Here is a 19,456-nt window from a genome sequence, read left to right as displayed (position 1 = left end):
ACTGCCTACGGCACTGCCTGACATCTCCCAGACACACTTGGTATGCATACAGAGAGATACAACAGAATCTGACAGCAGCAGGTTTCATTTGGAACCATCTTCAAGGACATATTAAACGATGCAGTTAAATCCACTTAAACACCCAACAGAGTATCAGAATAAACCTGTTAAAAGGATTATTCTACATACTAGTTGATTTCTACAACAGTTGTATTTGTTGCAAAAGCCCTTTAAATGAATACGAGATAAGGAAACCACCTTGGGGCTGAGGCCTGGTAGAGCGCGCAGACAAGATTCATGGGCCTAAGAGAAGAAACCAGCTATTTTAAAAGGTTCGGCAGGAGAGAACCAGACCCAGCTCTGTTGAGCTGTTCAAACTGCCTCAGATATTAATCCTGTTTCAGGAATACAGGGAGTGCTCTGGGCACAGTGAGTCAGCAGGGTGGGGCATTTTTTTTTCCATGTTTGCAGACTGAACAGGAACAGAAAGAGCAAAAGAAGCTGCAAGCCAGAAATCTAGCACCTGGCTGCTATACAGGCAGGAATTCAGCAGGGTTAAGTTAGAAAAGTTTACAAATCTGTGCAGAGCCAGCACTCATAAGTAGAAATAGAAGTCTTATCTGGGAGTCAAGTAAACATCCTAAGCAAAATTCAAAAGAGAAACTGTAAAGATGTTTCAATGCTGTAAGCTACCTATATTTTCTCCTGATGATCCTTGCCCCCTCCTTGTTCTAGACTAAGCTTTTTAAGCAAATCATGCTATTTGACACAAGTCTTAATTGCACTGTTAGGCCAGGACAATGATAGTTATAGTTCAAAGCAAACAAGCACGAGAAGGCCTAACAATAACCTCTAAGACTCCTCTTCTGCAAAAGCACTCTTCAAGGGAAAGCATTCACACACTATGTAGTTGTAAAATGTAATATTCCGGATGTCTCATTACAGTAATTACATCATTAAAAAATAATATGAAATCTTAGCCCATGAACACTCACACACACACTCTTTAGAAACCAAATGCAAGTTACTTCAGGTGATCCAGTCTCCTCTAAAAGCTATATTGACCCGACATTCATATAGCCCTCCTTCCAGATAATTTATGACCTAAACAATGTTTCAGCAGATGCTAGAGAATTTTATTAATCTTAGTAAAAAGGAATAATTGTATCTTCTTCTTCCATTTTCTCCTGGCCATAAACAGTCTGTACTTGCTGATGTAATAATTAAAAATGTGAAGTACTTACATAGTCAACTGGAAAGGACGTCAGTCACATGGACTAGGATATCATCTGGTCTGTCTTGCAAACAATAGCGACTGTAAATGTATCTTTTCCCCCATTTCCAGTCCTAGCATTCTGCTTAGATTTATTCTACAAAACAGTGTTTCAAACATCAGCAAGCCTTAGGCTGCCTTTTCTCTGCTCCCTCCGCCCCAGCAGAAACAAAGCATCTGACTAAGGAAGAGGTGCTCTGCTCAAAAGATACCCCAAACCTCTTCCTGAAATCCCAAAGCAGCTGGCTAATCAGAACTGAAATTGCTGAAGTTAAACATGACTTCTCAGCATTAACGTTCCCATTGTTATTTGAATTAACAACCTCAGAGTCCCAACAGACTGGGGGTTTAAGCATACATTGTCTTTCGTGGCATTATACTCTCTCCTCTCCAGCACCAACCAATCAGCTGCTGCTCCAACACAAACATTTGTGGGGAAGATGGATGAGATCCATGGTTAGAGGGGGGTTGTGTTTTGGTTTGGGGAGCTTTGTGATTTTTGTTGGGGTTTGGCTTGGAAAAAAACCAAACCAAAACAAAAAAACACACACAAAAAAAAATCCACAGATAAATTCCCCGATCCAGTTCTCAGCATGAACCTACAAACGAACAGTTGTTGGCACAACTGACAGGGCAGCATGCCACAGCATGAAGCATAATCACCAAAGACAACTTAAATCAAGATTTAGCTTCAAGGGGCATAATATGAAAATACTGCAAGACATATATACAAATATATGTTGTAAGACCAGACAGCCCTTGCTTCAAATTTTAAGCAAATAAAAATTTAAAAAAAAGAAAAAAGGAAAAAGCAGAAAAACCAGAAATCAAGACATAAGTAGAACCAATCATAGCCCAGGGAGGCAAATTTTGATTTTGATCTTAATTCTTTAGAGGGGAAACTGAGTGAGTTAACAGGAACATAAAATTAAGATGCAAGAAAATAGCAGTGGAAGAAACTATAGGAATTGTAGAAATCAGTAAAAGGGCAAGCCTCCAACGCCAGAATTGAGTTTTTTTTCATCGTGAGGTGTTGGGGTTTTTTTCTTCTACAGTATTTTCCTTCAAAAGTTATATATGGATATAAAGTCATTTCTAAACATGTACATATAGAGGAAGTTAATCCATTTTCCAGCGAAAAGAAGTGTCATCCAGGAGAAACGCACCAAACTGGATTCCAGGACACTAGCGCTCACCAAAATTCAGCTAGAAGCCTAAGCTTCAGCATGTCAAACGACTGAGCTGCATACTTCCTCGTTAAAACACTTGGAAATTTATTTATGGAAATCACTGTGTAAGATAAAAGCTTGTTATAAACCCAAGGCTGTTTTTCTTTTAAAGTACACTTTTCATTCTTTAAATGTGTTTCCAAAAAAAAAAAAAAAACCACCACCTTGCAAACGACTGGTTTCCCTAGAAAGGAAAAAACCCACAACCACAAAACAAGCAATTATCAAGCCTATTTGCAAAAATATCAGCCCGACATGGCAAGTGCCCATTAATGGGAAAAACAGTTTTAGTATAGGAATGTTTCCTTAACTCGCTGTTGATTTAATTACAAGAAAAAGCTTGTTACAAAGCTTAGGTGGAACTTTTGTAAGGGTGCTTGCATCTTGGCATCAGTACATATTTGTACACATTGAAACCAGTCTGAAACACCTACTTACAGAATACAAGTTTTAAGTTCAAGAATTCTTCCTCTTCAGATTTTTCTTGGACAGAAACATATTCGGAATGCATTTACATAACTTGCTTTAAGTGGAGATACTGAGATTTCATAGAAGTACTGAAGCGAAGGACAGACACTAACTGTGAAAAGATGCATAACCCTTTATCTGCTGTATAAATTGTATTGTATTTACATATTGAGCACAAAACAAAGCAGAGCTTAGATCACATTAGTATGTATTTTAGTTTGACCAGACGATAAGATCACAACAAATTATGTATAGGTCAGTGCTCAAGCCTGAATAAATTTGGGGTAGTCAAGGTCAGGGCTAGGGCATGTTTGCTGAACACAAACATGACAGGTCAGTCACATTCAAACATCTAAGATCACACCATGGTGTAACAGATCTCAAGTTTGCTGTGGACAATTGCTCAGGTGAAAGGAAGGCATCTTCTGTTGTCTCAGATATTCTACAAACACAATAACATATTTTTTTTCTCTCCATGCATGCTAAAAAACCCTACCTAGCCAAAATTCATTTTGTTAAGAGTCTTCAGAGGACTGAACAAACTGAAAAAAGTATATCTGACGTTTTTATGTAAACACTATTTTATCACTTTCTCTTGCCTTTTTGCCCTCTTATGACGGCAGAGGCAGAGTGGCGCTAAAAGAATTATTAAATAAAGTAAAAATGTTTCCCAGATTGTATTAGTGTCTCCATAGCACCCATCCAGGAGGCATGGCAGATGCATATGGGGACAGCTAAGAGTCCTCCATAAACTAAGAGAAGCTTTAAAACTGAATAAAGTTTTTGAACTGCCTGTCCAGTACAGCTCACAGACAGCTCTCAACCACATCCGCAGTATCGCTACTGAAACTGGACAGCATAAGCTGCATGCATGTTAGTTTTCAAACATTCATAACCTAGGCCTGTGAAAACCCTATCAGCTCTTTCGAAGTCAGAGATCAGCCCACACTTCAAAATCAAGATACCTTGGGAAATTCTGGTTCAGGTAGTTGTATAGAAACAAAGAGCTAGTGCTGTGGAGCTCCAGTCACAGCAAAACAGTCACTAGAAATCCCCTAATATCAGCAAGCCCTGGGTCAAGCCTTTCCTGAGATATTGTTACAGTTTTCAAGAGTAACCATTGGTGCATCCATCTGTTAAATAAAAAAACCCCAATAATCCAAGAAAAAAAAATATCAAAAATCATTAAGCTCTCTCATACCTTCCTTGCTACTTATTCCAAGCTCTACCTGTTTTCTATTTGGCTAATATTTTTTCCTGATGAGAACCCTGATCCCTTTAGCAATACAGGAGTCAGTAATGGCAAGCTGACTTCAGCTCTGTAACTGCATGCTAAGCCCTACCACCTTACCTGGTGTATTTTACTGGAGATGGCCTTCAGTGCCCCACACCCCTGGGTGTGCTGTACTCAAGAGGCTCCCTTTGAAGCTGAGTCTGGTGCACCAATACCTGCCTGCCATCCATAGCACTGGTATAGACACCCGCTGCTTCTAAGCACAGCCAGTCCTCTATTTACCTTAGGCAGTGCTAGATTTGCCCTTCTGCTGGGGTCAGCATTATCTCACCTATTTACCTCCCTGGAGAAACTTTTCAGTACAATGCAGAATTTTTCAGTGGCAAGAAACATTGATTATATCTTTATACTCCTGTTTGTGTTCAATGTCAAATTGCAGACATTGTCATGGAGCTCTCAAGCTGATGGTGGGGGGTACCAAAAAGTATATCATGATACTATCATCTACTAAAACTGTTGATGAGATGAGATCAGCTGAGATGCACCCCTCACTGAGGTGGAGGCTGCAACAGGACCTTCTGTCTCCTACATCTTTCTGGGATACATGTCCCCCCACCTTTATATTGTCTCCTCCCAAGACTTACAGATGCTACAGCTCTATTCCAGGGTGCTGCCCACTCCGACCTCCTGCAAGACAGATAAGTGCTACCACTGGAGAAGCTAGATTATCTTCTCTTCCCCGATACTGAAGTAGAGAGGGATTAGCATCAACCTGAAGTTTCTGGTACGGTTTCATGGTAACCAGTACTCCAGTAGCTCCAAATCCTTAGCTTACTTTGACCATCAGTTTACCAATATAAACTTATTTCACTCAGGGCATACAGAAATTGCAAAATCAATTTGGATTAGAAGGGGCCAGAAGGATGCATAAATCCTATGCAAATATTTCTATACAAAGCAGTGTGGTTTCTCAACAACTGCAAAGCAAAAGGCTTATGGGTTTGTGTAACTACTCAGCTGTGCTTAGGAGGACCTTCAAGAAATTTAGCAAATCAAATTGAGGAAGTGCCTCTCCAAAGACTAAATGCCTGCAATGACAGGTCTGCTGCATTCTAGGGGCTATGTGTTCAAACATAACTTATGAATACAGGAAAGTGGAAAACAATTTTCTTCAATATGCCCTCATATAAATTCATAAGATATGAGAGCTCCTGCACTCACTGAAGCAGAATCTAGCCCACATCTGAATGACAAGAGCATCAGACCATGTAAACAATCTCAAAATTGCAATCAGCCTCTCATTACTGTCACTCAGTACAGATCAATTCAAGAAGACAGCCAGGCCTGTAGCTCAATACTCCACCTGAAATACCAAAGGAAAACCAGGGAATTCTCTAGATCCCTATCATCAGAAGAGAGCATGGGGACCAGTCAGGTCTGCCTTGTGCTGTAAGACAGCCAGTTGCTCCCAGGCTCCCTGTTGAGGTGAGCAGACACTGGTCCTTCTGGAAATACTTAAGGACTAAACACATTGTCCCCTTTCTCACACACCAGACCCCTCCATCTGATCAAGTACCCGCTCATCATGTAGTTCTGTTAGCATCATCTGCCTTTTGGTCTCATTACAATCACAGGTCTCCTACAAAAGAGGTCAACAGCAGACCATGGAGCACACAAACTAGTTACATGATTCGCAGCATACTTCATTCCGATGGGTAAATTCCTTAGGGAAGAAGCTAGTGGAGAAAAGGCTGAATAAAAGATTCACTCAAACTATTGTTCAGGTAACTGCTAGCCCCAATGCACTGCTTGTGTTTAGTGTACTAGTCCTCTGTCCTAGTTAGGAGCAGCTCTTCAAGGCCTTTGAGGAGCATGCTTATGCAAGCTGAGAGATACTTGTTCCAGCCAGTTAGGAAGGCAAGAGCACCTTTGAGGAAATACTCTAGACTCAGCTAAAGCACTCTCTTCCTGATATCCACCTACCCCATATCAGGAGCTATGGATGATCAATATTAAGACTAGAGAAGTGGTTTATATCCAAAGGCTGAAGAATGTAATCAAGACTACAGCTTGTCAGATTTTTTTTCCTCTTTGCAATTCAAATTTCACTCATAAGGTTTTTCTTAAAGAAAAACAAGAAAAGTAAAACAAGGAACGGACAGTAAGATGTGCTGCTCTTCACTGCAGTCACTGAAGGGGTGCAGGCTGCACACCAGCTATACAAGGCAACTTTAATCACAGCTAAGCACGGGGCTTGGTATCAACCACAATCAGGCTTAGACAGGAGAACTGCAATGTAAGTTTACAACAGGATGTTCTCTCCTTGCTAATCCACAAATTCAAGTAATTAGTACAATTAGCAAGACAGATACATTCATCCAAATACCATGATTTTCGCAAAGACGATAGAATATTGCCAGAGTGAGGCATTAATGTGTTTTCTTTGAACAATGATAGTGATTTCATCCCTATCAGACCCAACAGAGTCCAATGACCACCACAGGAGAATGTAAAGCAAAAGTATACAAGATACCCAGGGAAGGTAAGGGAACTCCCACGCTCAAACATTCAACCTAGAACACAAAGGGGACAGTCTGTGGAAGACATGAAGGGCAAGGACGGGGGGAACATACAGATGTCTTCCAACAGTGATCAACTCCCTTTCTCAGCATATTATTTTCTGAAACTTCATGTTGTAATGTCAGTGCTGACCATTATAAAAAGAAAAAAAAAAAACCACAACAAAAAAACAGATAACAGGCTAGCAGAAAGGAAAACTGAAGATTGCTACGAACTGAAGCAGTTGGATTCTAACAGCCACAGAAACAGGCTTTTCTGCCTTGGCTCATACTAAGCACCATAATCTAATCTCTTTTGGGAAGCCCTGAGCCCAGCCAGGCTGACAGGCCATTACTGTCTTCCTGGGCAAGATCATATCGTGCTATGTAATTGTAGACTGCAGCAGATACAGCTCTCTGTATTTGTATGTTACACCTCCCTGGTGACAACAGACCAATCACATTTACTTTTTAGCAGCTCAGACACATTTCAAGCCCAGTGCTCCAGGGAATGAGGTATTTTTCTTCAGAACAGATCATGCCAGGAAGCTGCTGGCCCATTTTAAAAGAACATACAGATGTGACTATAGGTAACTGAGGGTTTTGTTGGGGTTTTGTGGCTTTTTGTGGGGGGGGGGGGGTTGATTTTTTTTTTTTTTTGTCGGTTTGTGTTTTTCTTTTACAACTATCCTACCAACTAGAGCCTGCTCCAGCCTCACCCGTACCATGGGTTCAAAATGGGCACTCCTTACCTAGCTTTGTAGCCATGGGAGTATATAATTTCTGATAACATAATAGCTGACACATATCCCATTAGAGAAGTAGCTGCATTTCAGTGTTGAGCATAAGTTCTTAAGAAGTAGGAAACAGACATAGTGAGCCAAGGCTGTACAGTGCACTTCTCCACATATCAAGGACAGGTCACAAACAGAGGTGCCCAGTCCAAATACACAAATTTCTCACTATTAAGTAACTACTGCAAAAGCTGGCTTCTTAGGTTTCAGAGTAGCCCACTACATTTGTTACTAGGCTGTTGTGACAAATCAATCTACAAGTAATTGGGGCTTCTGGATACTTCAGAGTGAGATTTAACCTGGGCAGAAGCTCCAAAAGAGGATGGGGTTTTTTTTATATGTTATTTTTAAAAGAAGGAAGGTTGTGGTGGATTTATTCTCCCCTAGAAAATAATTCCTCCCTCCACAAAATACAAAAAGCAACCCAGAAGCAACAAAGATTGGTGAAATAACAAATTAGTGCAAATAACAAAATAACTAGGCAAAGGGCCTGCAATACTAACAGGTGCAATCCAGTAGTATAAACCAACAGACTGAACTTTAATTCACTCTTCCTACAGGGCAATCATTGTGGACTCTCACACACATACTTCTCATGTATTCATGTAGCCATGAGCAACTAACTCAGCTCCAGCTGCCGCATTTGGGCAGAGCTTTCTCTGAAACAGAGATTCCAATTACATTTGGAATAATCTGATTACTACATCAGCCATAACCTGGTTAAGAAAGGGTCTGAGAGACAGCGTTTTGGCAGCTGGAAGAAGACAAAAGCAAGACATCCTTTTGTTATTTTAGTAATAGGAAGATTTGCAAACCGCAACCAGATTTTGTGACAGAAATACGCCACACTGGTCCTACATAGGACAGAACAAGTTTAGAGAAGTTATGGATTTGTAAAACTGCCTCAGCAGTAAGACACACCAACATTCAAGGATTTACTTACAGTTTATGGTCACTTTCACATCCCACGTAATTTAAAGATATGATCAGGAAAGCAATCCACTTTGTTATCAGTGAGCTGGCCAAAACCTGCTTTGCTCAAATTGTTGTTTTGGAAGTACTTCAGTCACATGCAGTTCACCCAGACTAATCCATGCCACCTTTTCTGTTGTCACGTGCAGACAGAGGGGTAGACTGCAAAGCAAAGCTGCCATTCAACCTGTACCAGAACAGCATTTATTTTCCTATGTGTGCCAGCAAGAGATTACTAAAGTCAATGATATTTCACCAGTGAAAGAACAGAATCAGGTCCTTATTATTCTTTCCATGCTTATCTGACTGGGCAGAACAAATCAAAGAGGAGACAGTCCGGGAAAAAAAAAATTGCTAGTCTTGGTTTCTCTGGGGGAAAGCAAGCTCCAGATAAGCTGTGCCTCCAATCAACAGTCTGATTTCCATGAACAGCAATGTGCTTCCCTATGGTAATTGAAATGGAGCAATTCCCCTCAAACAGCTTGCCAAGTCTCACCTCATTAACCTTTATGGACTGACCTCCAAAATTCCTTGAAGCTGAAATAGAGGTCCCACTTGCCTCTACATGATAACTGTTTATCCCTAAGAGGTTGGGGAGACAGGGAGGGCATTAGAGACTGAGCTGCTGAACATGCTAGAACTGGAAGATAGAGACCTGCCTCCAGGATATTACTGGGGCCCAAACCTTCGCAGGCTTTTGTCTGCTTTGCTGGCCCATCTTCCAGATAGCCTGCGAAGGCAACCTTGGATTACAAATCACCCTACCCTCCCCTAACGCTTCAAGTCAATATCATTAGCTATAGTGTACTGCCCCGTATTCAAATCAGCATTTCCTAACCTGTACTTAAAGGTTTAGCAAATTTTCTAATTAAACCTTATTTTTCCCCGCTCCCAAGTCAGGATGTCTACTCACCATTCCACTGAACTCATTTTACTACCTTTGCTCACACCTCTGCAAAACTCTGGTTTCAGACAACTACTGCCCAGGTTGGTTTACTCTTTCATGTCAAAGGCAGGTGCTTTGCAACTGCAGAACCATCTGAACATTGGGGTGGGAGAAACTCCATGATCTAAGGTGAACCTAAGAAAAGCAAAAAATAAAATCTATCTGCATGCCATTACTAATGGGAAGCCTGAGGTAAAGGTTAGCAAGTGTTTGCAGAAGGAGGAACAAAACCAAACTGGACTGCAGAGTCCACTGTAGTTACCTGGGGACATAAAGCAGAAGTTCCATAGATTCCACTAAATTCAGCAAAAGGGAAAGAGAAATCTGTCAGGGGAAAAGAAGGAGCTCTTCACTCCCCAAAACTAAGAAGGGAGTGGTAGCACAAGCAGCTTGATAATCTCAAAAGCCACTAAATCACTGGAAAGCAAATGGCAGAGGGCAGCTTTTGAACAGCATCTTTTCATCAGCGCTCCCAGGAAATCCACTGATCATCACAGCAAAGGATTAAAACATGTGTAAAAAGTAATAACAAAATGAACCAAACAAGTGTCAGAGTGAATTTAAAACTCATTCTTGACCCAACGTAAGTCACAGACTGACAGAAGGACCTGTGGCCAGCAGTCCTTAAAATTAACAAGTGAGCTGCACTCAGTTCCTACATTTCAGATCCTCAGCAGGAAGAATCACAGTGAACTGGTCTGCCTCCATTGCTCAAAGGAAAGTTGTGTTTCTGAACAGCAGCAACAGCACTGGCGTGTTGTCTTTGTATTGCTAGAACATTGCAAAGCACTTTTCAAACTACATCTTGTGAAATCCACACAATACAATAGTGGGTGGAAGAACTGCAGAATTAGGAAACTTGTCCAAGTTCTCAGAACATGCAAGTAACTCGGGAACAGACCCTTGCAGAAACTGGTACAGAACAACGTCCTTCCGTGCTGACGTACCGCATGCTTTCTTGGAGCTTTAGAATTAAGTAGTGTCAAGGATTACCTTATAAGCCTGACATTCAGATACTTGCCTACCTGGTCAGGCATTTAAGGAACACAAAAACTGAAGAATCTACAGCTCCAAGCAAGTATGCACTTTAAAATGGCATTCTGCCCAGCTGAGGTAACAGGAGTTTTGAGTCTTGCAGTTCACATGCATAGATAAATTCCAGCACTCTTTCTTCTGTCTACATCAAACTCACTAGAAATACAGAGAATGCTCCATGCATTTCAGGAAGGGATGTTCAGCACTCCCACACTTAGTACAGGATAAAATAAGTGAAACTTTACTCCAATGGAATTAGATTACACATACCCTCAAACTGACCTTATATTGAGCACTATGGTTGTTGGTAGCTTTTGAGAGCGCAAACCTGGCAGAACTCTGAAAAGTGCTATCAAGTCCTCTCAATTGAACAGAAGTCACTACTGGGGCACCTTTAAAGGAAGCAGCTTTGCAGGTAAATATTTATACATAGATTCCAGATAAAGTTTCCATGTTGTTATGCAGATAGATAAAATCATTTCACATACAGAGCTATCACACAGCATGCACTGCTTTTATGAAGCAAGCTATAAAGCCAAGCAACAACTCCAGTGTGCTCCTCAATTAACAAACTGTTACTAGTTTAAAAACTGACCCAACTGAGGCCATTGCAAGGCCTCATCACTGCATAATGGCACTATGCAACTCTCCCCTTGATTATAAGCAGAAATGCACAACGGGTGGCTTCTCTTGTGTCTGTCTCTGCAACCAATGTTTAACAGTAGACAGAATTTTAAAAAAATCTTGTTCTTCCTCCACAATCATAGTAAAAATATTCAAGCTTAACAGAGTTAAGATGTGATTTTTTTCTATTCCCACTACAGGAAATTAGTGATACATAATTAATTCTAACATGAGTATCTTTGCCTGGGCTCCATTAAGTACATTTAATAAAAAGTACAGTTATTACCAAATCTCAACCCTGAAGCTCTCATTCTGCTCCTTGAAAAAAACTGAAAGCCTACTACCTTGGCCTGATTAAAGGTTTTTGATAACCCATCTCCAAGAGCCCAGATTAAAATTTTGGCTTGGATTCCATTCACTTGGGAATTAGATGACCTCCTTCTTGTCCTTTTTTGTAATACAAAAGTAGGAAAGTGTCATTCAACTGTGAGCTCAGGAAAGAACTTGGGCAAAACAGCAGATGTCCACTGGCCAAACTCAAGATGCACTGGGACAGCAGATACAGACAGAAAGTTCACACCGCACCTGCCCACACCACATTCAGCATTACTATGGCCAGAGGCATGAAAAGCAAAGCCAGCAAGCATACAAAAATCTGAATGCACAAAGAAACCAAATACTATTCAACAAATCCCACTCGATGCTAATTAACATTATGGCTGGCCAGAGCCTGCTGTGATTCAAACTTGCACTCTGTTCAAACAAAACTTAAGGGAAGCCTGGCAGAACTAGTGACTGAACCACAGGTGCAGGAAAAGCTGTCTGGATCTGTGAACTGCATTTGCATCACGTGGTGAGGGAGAGCAGTCCGCATCAGAGTATGCTAGTTGGGAACAGTAGCCAGCCGGCTAATCACACTGTGATCTCTCATGTCTTTTGTTTGTTTTATGAAACAGAGATTCTGCCAATTGGTTTCAGATCAAAATTCTTCCTTATCAGGAAAGAAAGAAAATTCATATGAAATGATGCTCAGCAGGAATTAATCAGAAACACAGTCCTCCTGAAGGCATAAGCCTTTTTGGTTAAGTAAAAAGTTGCCACCAGCTAATGTGCAAGACAGTAATGATTAGCCATCTGGTGAAGGTTCCCGCTAAGCTTGCCATGTTACCCCCTATGCCGAGGAAAGCAGAAGGTGGATCAGTTACATTCTGTCCTTGCTTGCGATTGTGTGGTCATCTTTAGGAACAAGACACAAAGCTTTCCAGTGCAACCACGAATTGTAACTGTTCTGAATTTTCAGCAGGCCTTTTTTTTAAAAAAAAAAAAGTAATTTTTTTTTAATTTTACATTATTTTTTAAAAAAATTGATTGCCTTTCTGAAATCTGAATTTATCCTCAAGCTTTATCAGCCTTTGTTATTTTTGCCCCTTTGTTTCCTTCTGCAAAAATTGCAACTGCCAGGAGGCTTCCCAGTCATCTAAAGAGTGTCAGTAAACAAGAGCAGAGACAGATGGTTGCAGCTCAGTTTAAACCAGCACAAGATCCAGCCTCTCCCCTGCGTTGCAAGTACTACCCATAAGATACAAACATATGCATAAAACCAAACAAGAATGCAGTAGTCTCAGATAGAAAACAAGTATGTATATACAATCTGGTATGGAAGAAGTCACTGTCAGGACAGGGCACTGAGGTTTCATGTACAAAGCACATCCATTACAATGGTACAGCCTTCCTACATGGGGATGTAAGGATGGGGGGGGGGGGGGGGGGGGGGGCGCAGTGGAGAGCTCTCCCTTCATTGTTGCTCCCAGAAGTATTGCTGGCAAAAAACAATCAGCAGGGAAAGTAAAATCAGGCATCAGCAAAGTTCCTCTGAGCAAAGAACTCACACAACCTGAGAAAATGACATCATCTCCGATAGGCCTCTCAATTTATCTACTACTTGAGGAATTCAGTCACATTGACAAATAACATGTTAACTCCTTACTGAAGTGACAGATTCAGAGAGACAAAGAAAACCCACAAGGTAATGCACACATTTAGAACAACAGAAGTCTATCAATCACACTGGGGTTTTTTTCATTCCTGGATTTTTTTCCCCTTCACTGCATAGGAAACTACTGATGTTGTTAGCACAAAATAGTATTTACATTATGTGCTATGCCTTGATAAATAAGATTCAGATGTCCACATACATTCAATAAATCTATCTAAAACAACATAGTTCACTGTTTGCTCCTTCCACCAACTATAAATCCACTGTGATTCCACAGTCACACCTACATGCCTGAATGGCTTACATAAGAACAGGTTCAAACATTGCCCATTTTCCCCAAAGAAAAATTCTGACTCTGAAATTAAATTAACAGCTTTCCCTCAGGGCTGCCTGATATTCCAAGTTCTTCCTTCACTCAGTGATAGCAGAAAACTTCAAGAACAGGGTTACACAATCATCACCTCCAATCAGCTCTAACTGAAGGATGACACGAGACAGAACGAGAAACTAGTACTCCAATTAATACAGACAGGAAAAAACAAGATTGTGGGAGCAGCATCATTATTGGTAAAGCTCCAGCAAAACCCTCAGGTTGTGGCATGTTGGCACCTACTACCTCTGAGGTAGAGTATAACTACTCAATGCAAGAATACAAGCGAGGGAATGAACTGGTGGTGAATACTGAACAGTTCTGGCCCTTTTTTACCTAGGTGTTCACATTGAAACTTTAAGAACTGATTAATATGGGACTCCACTGAGCCTCTCAAGAGAAGCCTGAATCAACCCTTCTGGGAAACCAATCTGTATTCCTAACATGCAGTCTTATGTATACTTCAGCAGGACCTTCCTAAAATAGGACAACTACAAAATAAACGCAGACTTCCCACACGAAACAGTTGCCCCTTTTGAGCGATTTACCCAGGGTCACTTGGAAAACCTCTCCCATTCATGTCCACAATGCCATTTCCTGCTCCATACATTTAAAAGACTACACAAAAAGCTGGTACACACCTGTATCCCCATGGAAGCAGCTGTCCTGATGACATCTCCCAGAAGGCAAATCTCCATCACTTGGCCAGATCTGTCCTGTTTTTCGTACACCCACAATAGTAGCCTCAGACACAATGACCTGCTGCTGCCTGTGCCGTTTTTGAGACTGGGGGGTTGGTGGACTGCTACTGTCAAAGGACTGCTGAGAGTTCTGGGAGGGAGAACGGCTCTTATCCCGATACATGCGGTAAGTGGTGGGGCTGGGGGAGACATGGCTGGACTGCCCTGAGGAGAAGTCTTCCTCACTGGAGGTAAGGTTCTCATTAGAGCTACAATCGGGAGTATATCCTCCTCCAATATCTTCAAAACTCCTGGGGGAGTAAGATCTCCTGGGCCACGTGAGATGTTTTTCCTGGTCAGTTGTGCCCTGATTTCGCAGAATAGGTCCTTTCCCTTCTCCTTCCCCCATCATTCCACCAACATAGATACTCTGATAGGGTTGAAAGTCCATGGGCTGCCAAGGTGAGCGGTTGCTGCCATTTGCATTAATCAGATTATCTTTGAGAAACCTAGGGTTCAGTTCAGCATCCTCATATTCTCCATCATAGCCAAAGCTGCTCTCTGAGGACCTTCCCCTGTAAGCAGGCCTCTGGAACTCACTGAAGCTGGGTACCATGTTAGAAGGCAGGGAGTGCAAAGACTTTTTACGTTCCATTTGCATGGCTTGGCTACCAAGGGAGCTTATTTTATCAGAAACATCTTTATCGTTGACCTTTACCAGACCCTTCTCATGATGATACTCCATGTTTACGTAAAAGGGCTTTTCAACAACATCCTTGTTATCTCCAGAAGAATGTGAATTAACCTTTTTAATCCTCTCAAAATTGGACCTTAGGGCTGCCACACTGGTGCTGTTCCCTCTCTCCTTAGAAACAGGTTCAAACGATCCCTCCTTCTCAGCAGATCCCACTAGCCTGCGCGTGGAAGCCGATCTGTGTTTTGAAGGAGAGCCATCTGTATCACAGCGATTCTCCATATCTTCTACAACTCTCTTCAGTTTCTCTTCACCATAGTACTTACACCTGTCCTGCTCTCCCTCTCCATGATGGGGGCTGTCCAAAGGTGACAGGTCTGACCCATCGCTCTGGGTAGACAGTTTCCGCAGAGAGGGTATTCTGGGTTTGAACTTTTCCTCCCCATGGTGTGACTTGCTTTTTTCATATTCGTCTTGGTCAGCAGACTGCTGATGATGCGGGTCCTGGATCTGCTGCTCTGCACCCCCTTCAGGCAACTGAGAAACACGTTTAAAACCCCATCTCTGTCTATCATAGCTTTTTTTCTCCTTTGCCAGAAGAGTCTGCAGGTAAATCATGCGGAACCTCTCCTTGTTGACCTCCATCTCCAGTCTCCGGATAGATGCTTTGCACATCTCCAGCTCCTGTTCAATGTCTCCCACAGATTTCAGCTCCATTTTAGGAGGCTCAGAGTCTGCAAATTGTGCTTTCCAAGCCTCCACAAACCCCACAGGGTCCACCATTTTGCATACAGAAGTAAGTGGAGAATAGGGGAAGGAGGCTGGAGATAGGTGGAGAGAATAAACCAACCGGATCTCACATGTAGAAGCAGAAACAGCTCCGGCAGGGTCAACTCAATGCGTCTCTTTCACGGTCCATGCAGGGAAACTGGGAGGCAAACGGCAATCCTCGGCAGCTGCCTCTCCTCCAGCTTTTGCTGGCCCCAGCCCCCCGTACGCTCGCTACTCTCTCCCCGGCATGACTGATCCTTTGCTAGCGAACAACAATGCTCCCAACCCCGGCGATCCCAGAGCACTTCAAAGTGGGTGGACAAAGGAGCAGGCTCGGGGCGGGGGAAGGAAGGTAAATATCGCCCCCCACCCACCCACCTCCAGCCGCCGCCGTCCTGGGCACGGTCCTCAGCGCAGCCACGCTCAGGAGTCCTCCGCTCCGTCCTCCCCTCGCCAGCCCCCGTGTTATGCTTTCTCTTTCTCTCTCCTCCTTTCCCCCTGCCCCTTTCCCTGTCTCCTCCTCCCGGCTATTGTGCTGTCCTCCGGGCGCACACGCTCTCCGGAGCCTCCGCGCAGAGCAGCGAGGCGGCGGCGCGTCCCGTGGCGAGCTCCGCCGCTACCCCTCGGTGCCTGAGCCCCCCGCGGCCCCGCGGGAGCCCCCTCGGCGCGGCGGCTGACGGCGCGGCAGCGGCTGCCCGCGGCTGCCCATCGCGCGGCCCGGCTCTGGCGGCGGCGCCCCGAATCGCAGCGCTGCGGAAGGGGAGGAGAGGGAAGGAGCCCGGCGCAGCGATTGACACGGCGCTGGGGCCTCTTAAAGGGGCAGCCCGGGCCGGCGGCGGGCGGCCGTGCCCGCCGGAGCCCGCGGAGGCCTCGCCCGGCGCCCTGCCCCGCGGCGCGCTGGGGGCCGGCTGTCGGACGGACAAAGGGCCGAGCCCCGCAAGCCAACCCCGGTACGTTCGCGTCTGCTCACGCCTGCAGCCACAGGCCTGGACGGCACCACAGACAGACGTGACTACACCTAAGCCTGGGCAAGAACGCGTCGTACACACGTCCCTGTGTGCACAGGGAGGTATCCATGCTCGTCCGGGCATCCACGCCCTCATACGTTATGTATAAACGCCAGCACGTCTCTGTACTCTCTCACAGCAACGCTCTCCCCCCAGGCACCGATGCAGCTCACCTTCAAAGGTCATGTTTCTCCCCCACTAATAAGTGCTGTTTAGCAGCAGGCTTGTCATTCACTCAGTCCTCCCTTCCTTGCCGTAAGTGACAAGCTGGATTTCTGAGATGGGCAACTGCTTCTCTGAAATCACCGTAATACCAACACTAAAAGCTGCTTTGTTCAGGCATAAGTCTCACTTTTGTCCTGTATATTATCCTAGCCACAATAACTGACAGTCCCACGCCCCAGCTCTGAGTGAAGGGTGGCAAACGATTTAAATGTTAAAGTCTGGCTGCTGAGTATTGCTCTTTCTGAAATCACAGTATGTGACCTTGTTTAAGCCCTGTATCCTTTCCATGTGCTAATTCAACCTCTGAAAAAGTGGTAACAAATACATCTGAACTTCCATCGTGCCTGCTTGGATGATAGGAAAAAAGTGAGATACATACACCTCATATTCCCTATAAACCTGTTCCTTTCATGTCTGCGGTGAGTATATCTTTTCTGGCACGTTACTAGAAAAGAGGGTGGGATATAGCCCCAACAAGAACTAATAAAATCCCATAAAAACAAAACGCACAAGTTCAGGGGAGTAGCTCTCTTACCTTTGAGATATGTAGTGTTTCATAATCCATTAAACATTTCTTTCACTTCTTGCTTTTTTATATGCCAAATGAAATATTTTTGGGTATTTCGAGACATATAATAAACGACTAATCATGTATTCAGTTTTACATAGTTCATTCCTCTTGGGTTTTGTTTCCTGGGTTTAACCTCTTTTCCTGCACTTGTTTCCTCATCTTTTAACACGTAACAGGCATTGGCTGACCTGTATGGAAAACAGATTATGATCGAAATCATAATAAAATCTATATGTTTAATAAATACCTCTATAAATCTTTCAAGTAATCTCAGTCTTTCACAGAGATAAAATAAATTGGCTTTTTGCAACTGATACAGTTGGCTATTTGTTTGCCTTAGTACCAGTTTGAACAATAAAATTCTGACATGCGACGTATTTCTAGTTAATAGGAAGTTTAAGACTGTACTGGCATGGTTATAATAATGACAGGTATATTACATCACAGGGATATGTTCTGAATTCATCTGTTACTTTTAACTCAAGTTTCACAGTTCTGATTTTTTGTGTCTAGAGTTTGACAAAGGGTTCACTTTTCTGACATTTGTGCCCTTTCTGGAGGGAGGAAGAATTCTGATAGGTCAGATGAGGGATCTCTGTATGCACGCTTCCCGTGAATAATACTATTCAACAACTGCACCCTCTTCATCTAGTGAGGAACTACATCAGAAATTCCAGTGGGAACTTAAGGGATCTCTGAATTTCTGCTGATGCTTTATGCGTTCAGCGGAGTATGGTTTTAATAGGATACAAAATTTCATGAAGGCTATGGTGGCAGACACCTATCTGTGATTTGAGAACGAGAATCCTGTGATGGGAGGGCTAAACCCTGCGAGCCCGCCCAGCGCGCCGCCGTGGCGTGACCGCGCAGCGCCCCCTGGCGGGGCCAGCACCCACTCTCGGCTCAGCTTGAAAAGCGCCTCTCAGCGCCCACTCGGGAACCGCGGCTTCGGCGGGAGCGGGTAGGTTCGGAGGCTTTGTAAGGGGGGGAGGGGAAAACAAAAAAGAAAAAAAAAAAGCGGTAGGACATATGCTGAGCCTTTTTAAAGAAAAATAAACCGTGATTTCTGATTAATCTGTGGCTGAAACTAAGACACTATTTTTGTAGCACAAAACTCTGGTAGAGTTTGAGAAGCCTGGTAAATCTCAAGTGGTCCCATCCAGTCTAAACCATGCTATGAACCCCCCAAAATGGGAACTCTCCTTAGAATTCAGAGAATGGCAATTTCTTGCTGTGAGAACAACCTTCTGGCCAAAGATACAAGGAACTGGTCAAGCATCTCCACTACCAAATGCAGATTCTGCTGTAACTTGAACTTGCCAAACACTTCATTTTAACTGGCATGCTCAGATGTGTTAGAGTGTATAGCATTCACTTGCAGTGCGTTACATTGTACACCCTACAATAACCTCTAACTATTGATGAAAACCTGAAAAGACACAGGGGGACAGAGTGAACCATGAAGAATGGACTCCAGTTGTACCACAACAAGACAAGCCTGAGCTGGGAACCAACAGCATTCAGAAAGATCTGAATCACGTGACCTATAAGAAAATAAATAATAATAACCCAAGTCTCAAATAATCACTCTAAAGGCAGAAACAACATCATTACAAGTTAAAAGGAAAGGCTTTTGTAGTAAGAAATGAACTGCCTGTCAGGTGACTTTTTTAAAATTGCTTTTGATCCATTACCTGTTGTTTTGCTCAAACAGATATGCATACTTATTTAAACAGGAACTCATTAGCACATTAGCTTCTACTTATTAAGACAAGAAACAGCATAACATTAGTACTTCTGGGAAATTTTTACAATTGCTTTTTAACTTTGCTTCAGACTGTCTCCAAATTTTACTTCTCCAGTTTCTCAGCTGCAAATTCCAGAAGGAAGCTGGCACTGCAAATGTTGCCATGATCACTGTGAGGACTTCAACTGGTATAAAAATTGTGGTTTAGCCTACCTATGGTTAGAATCACTACAGTTGTTCCAACGCTGTTTTCCACAACATT

The 19,456-nt window shown here is 43.1% G+C and overlaps 1 protein-coding gene across 1 annotated transcript in view; it reads right to left on the bottom strand.

The window, feature by feature from the left end:
- Positions 1-16,003, bottom strand: part of BCR (BCR activator of RhoGEF and GTPase) — a 101,902-nt gene extending 85,899 nt beyond the window's left edge. The window contains exon 1 of the mRNA XM_056343996.1: positions 14,141-16,003. Coding sequence (XP_056199971.1) covers positions 14,141-15,656 — 1,516 coding nt within the window. The 5' untranslated portion in view covers positions 15,657-16,003. The remainder of the gene's footprint in view (positions 1-14,140) is intronic.
- Between the last annotated feature and the right edge of the window lie 3,453 nt (positions 16,004-19,456).

The sequence above is a fragment of the Falco biarmicus genome, chromosome 1 (assembly GCF_023638135.1).
Source record: "Falco biarmicus isolate bFalBia1 chromosome 1, bFalBia1.pri, whole genome shotgun sequence".
Taxonomy (NCBI): domain Eukaryota; kingdom Metazoa; phylum Chordata; class Aves; order Falconiformes; family Falconidae; genus Falco; species Falco biarmicus.
This window is presented reverse-complemented; position numbering and strand designations above follow the sequence as displayed.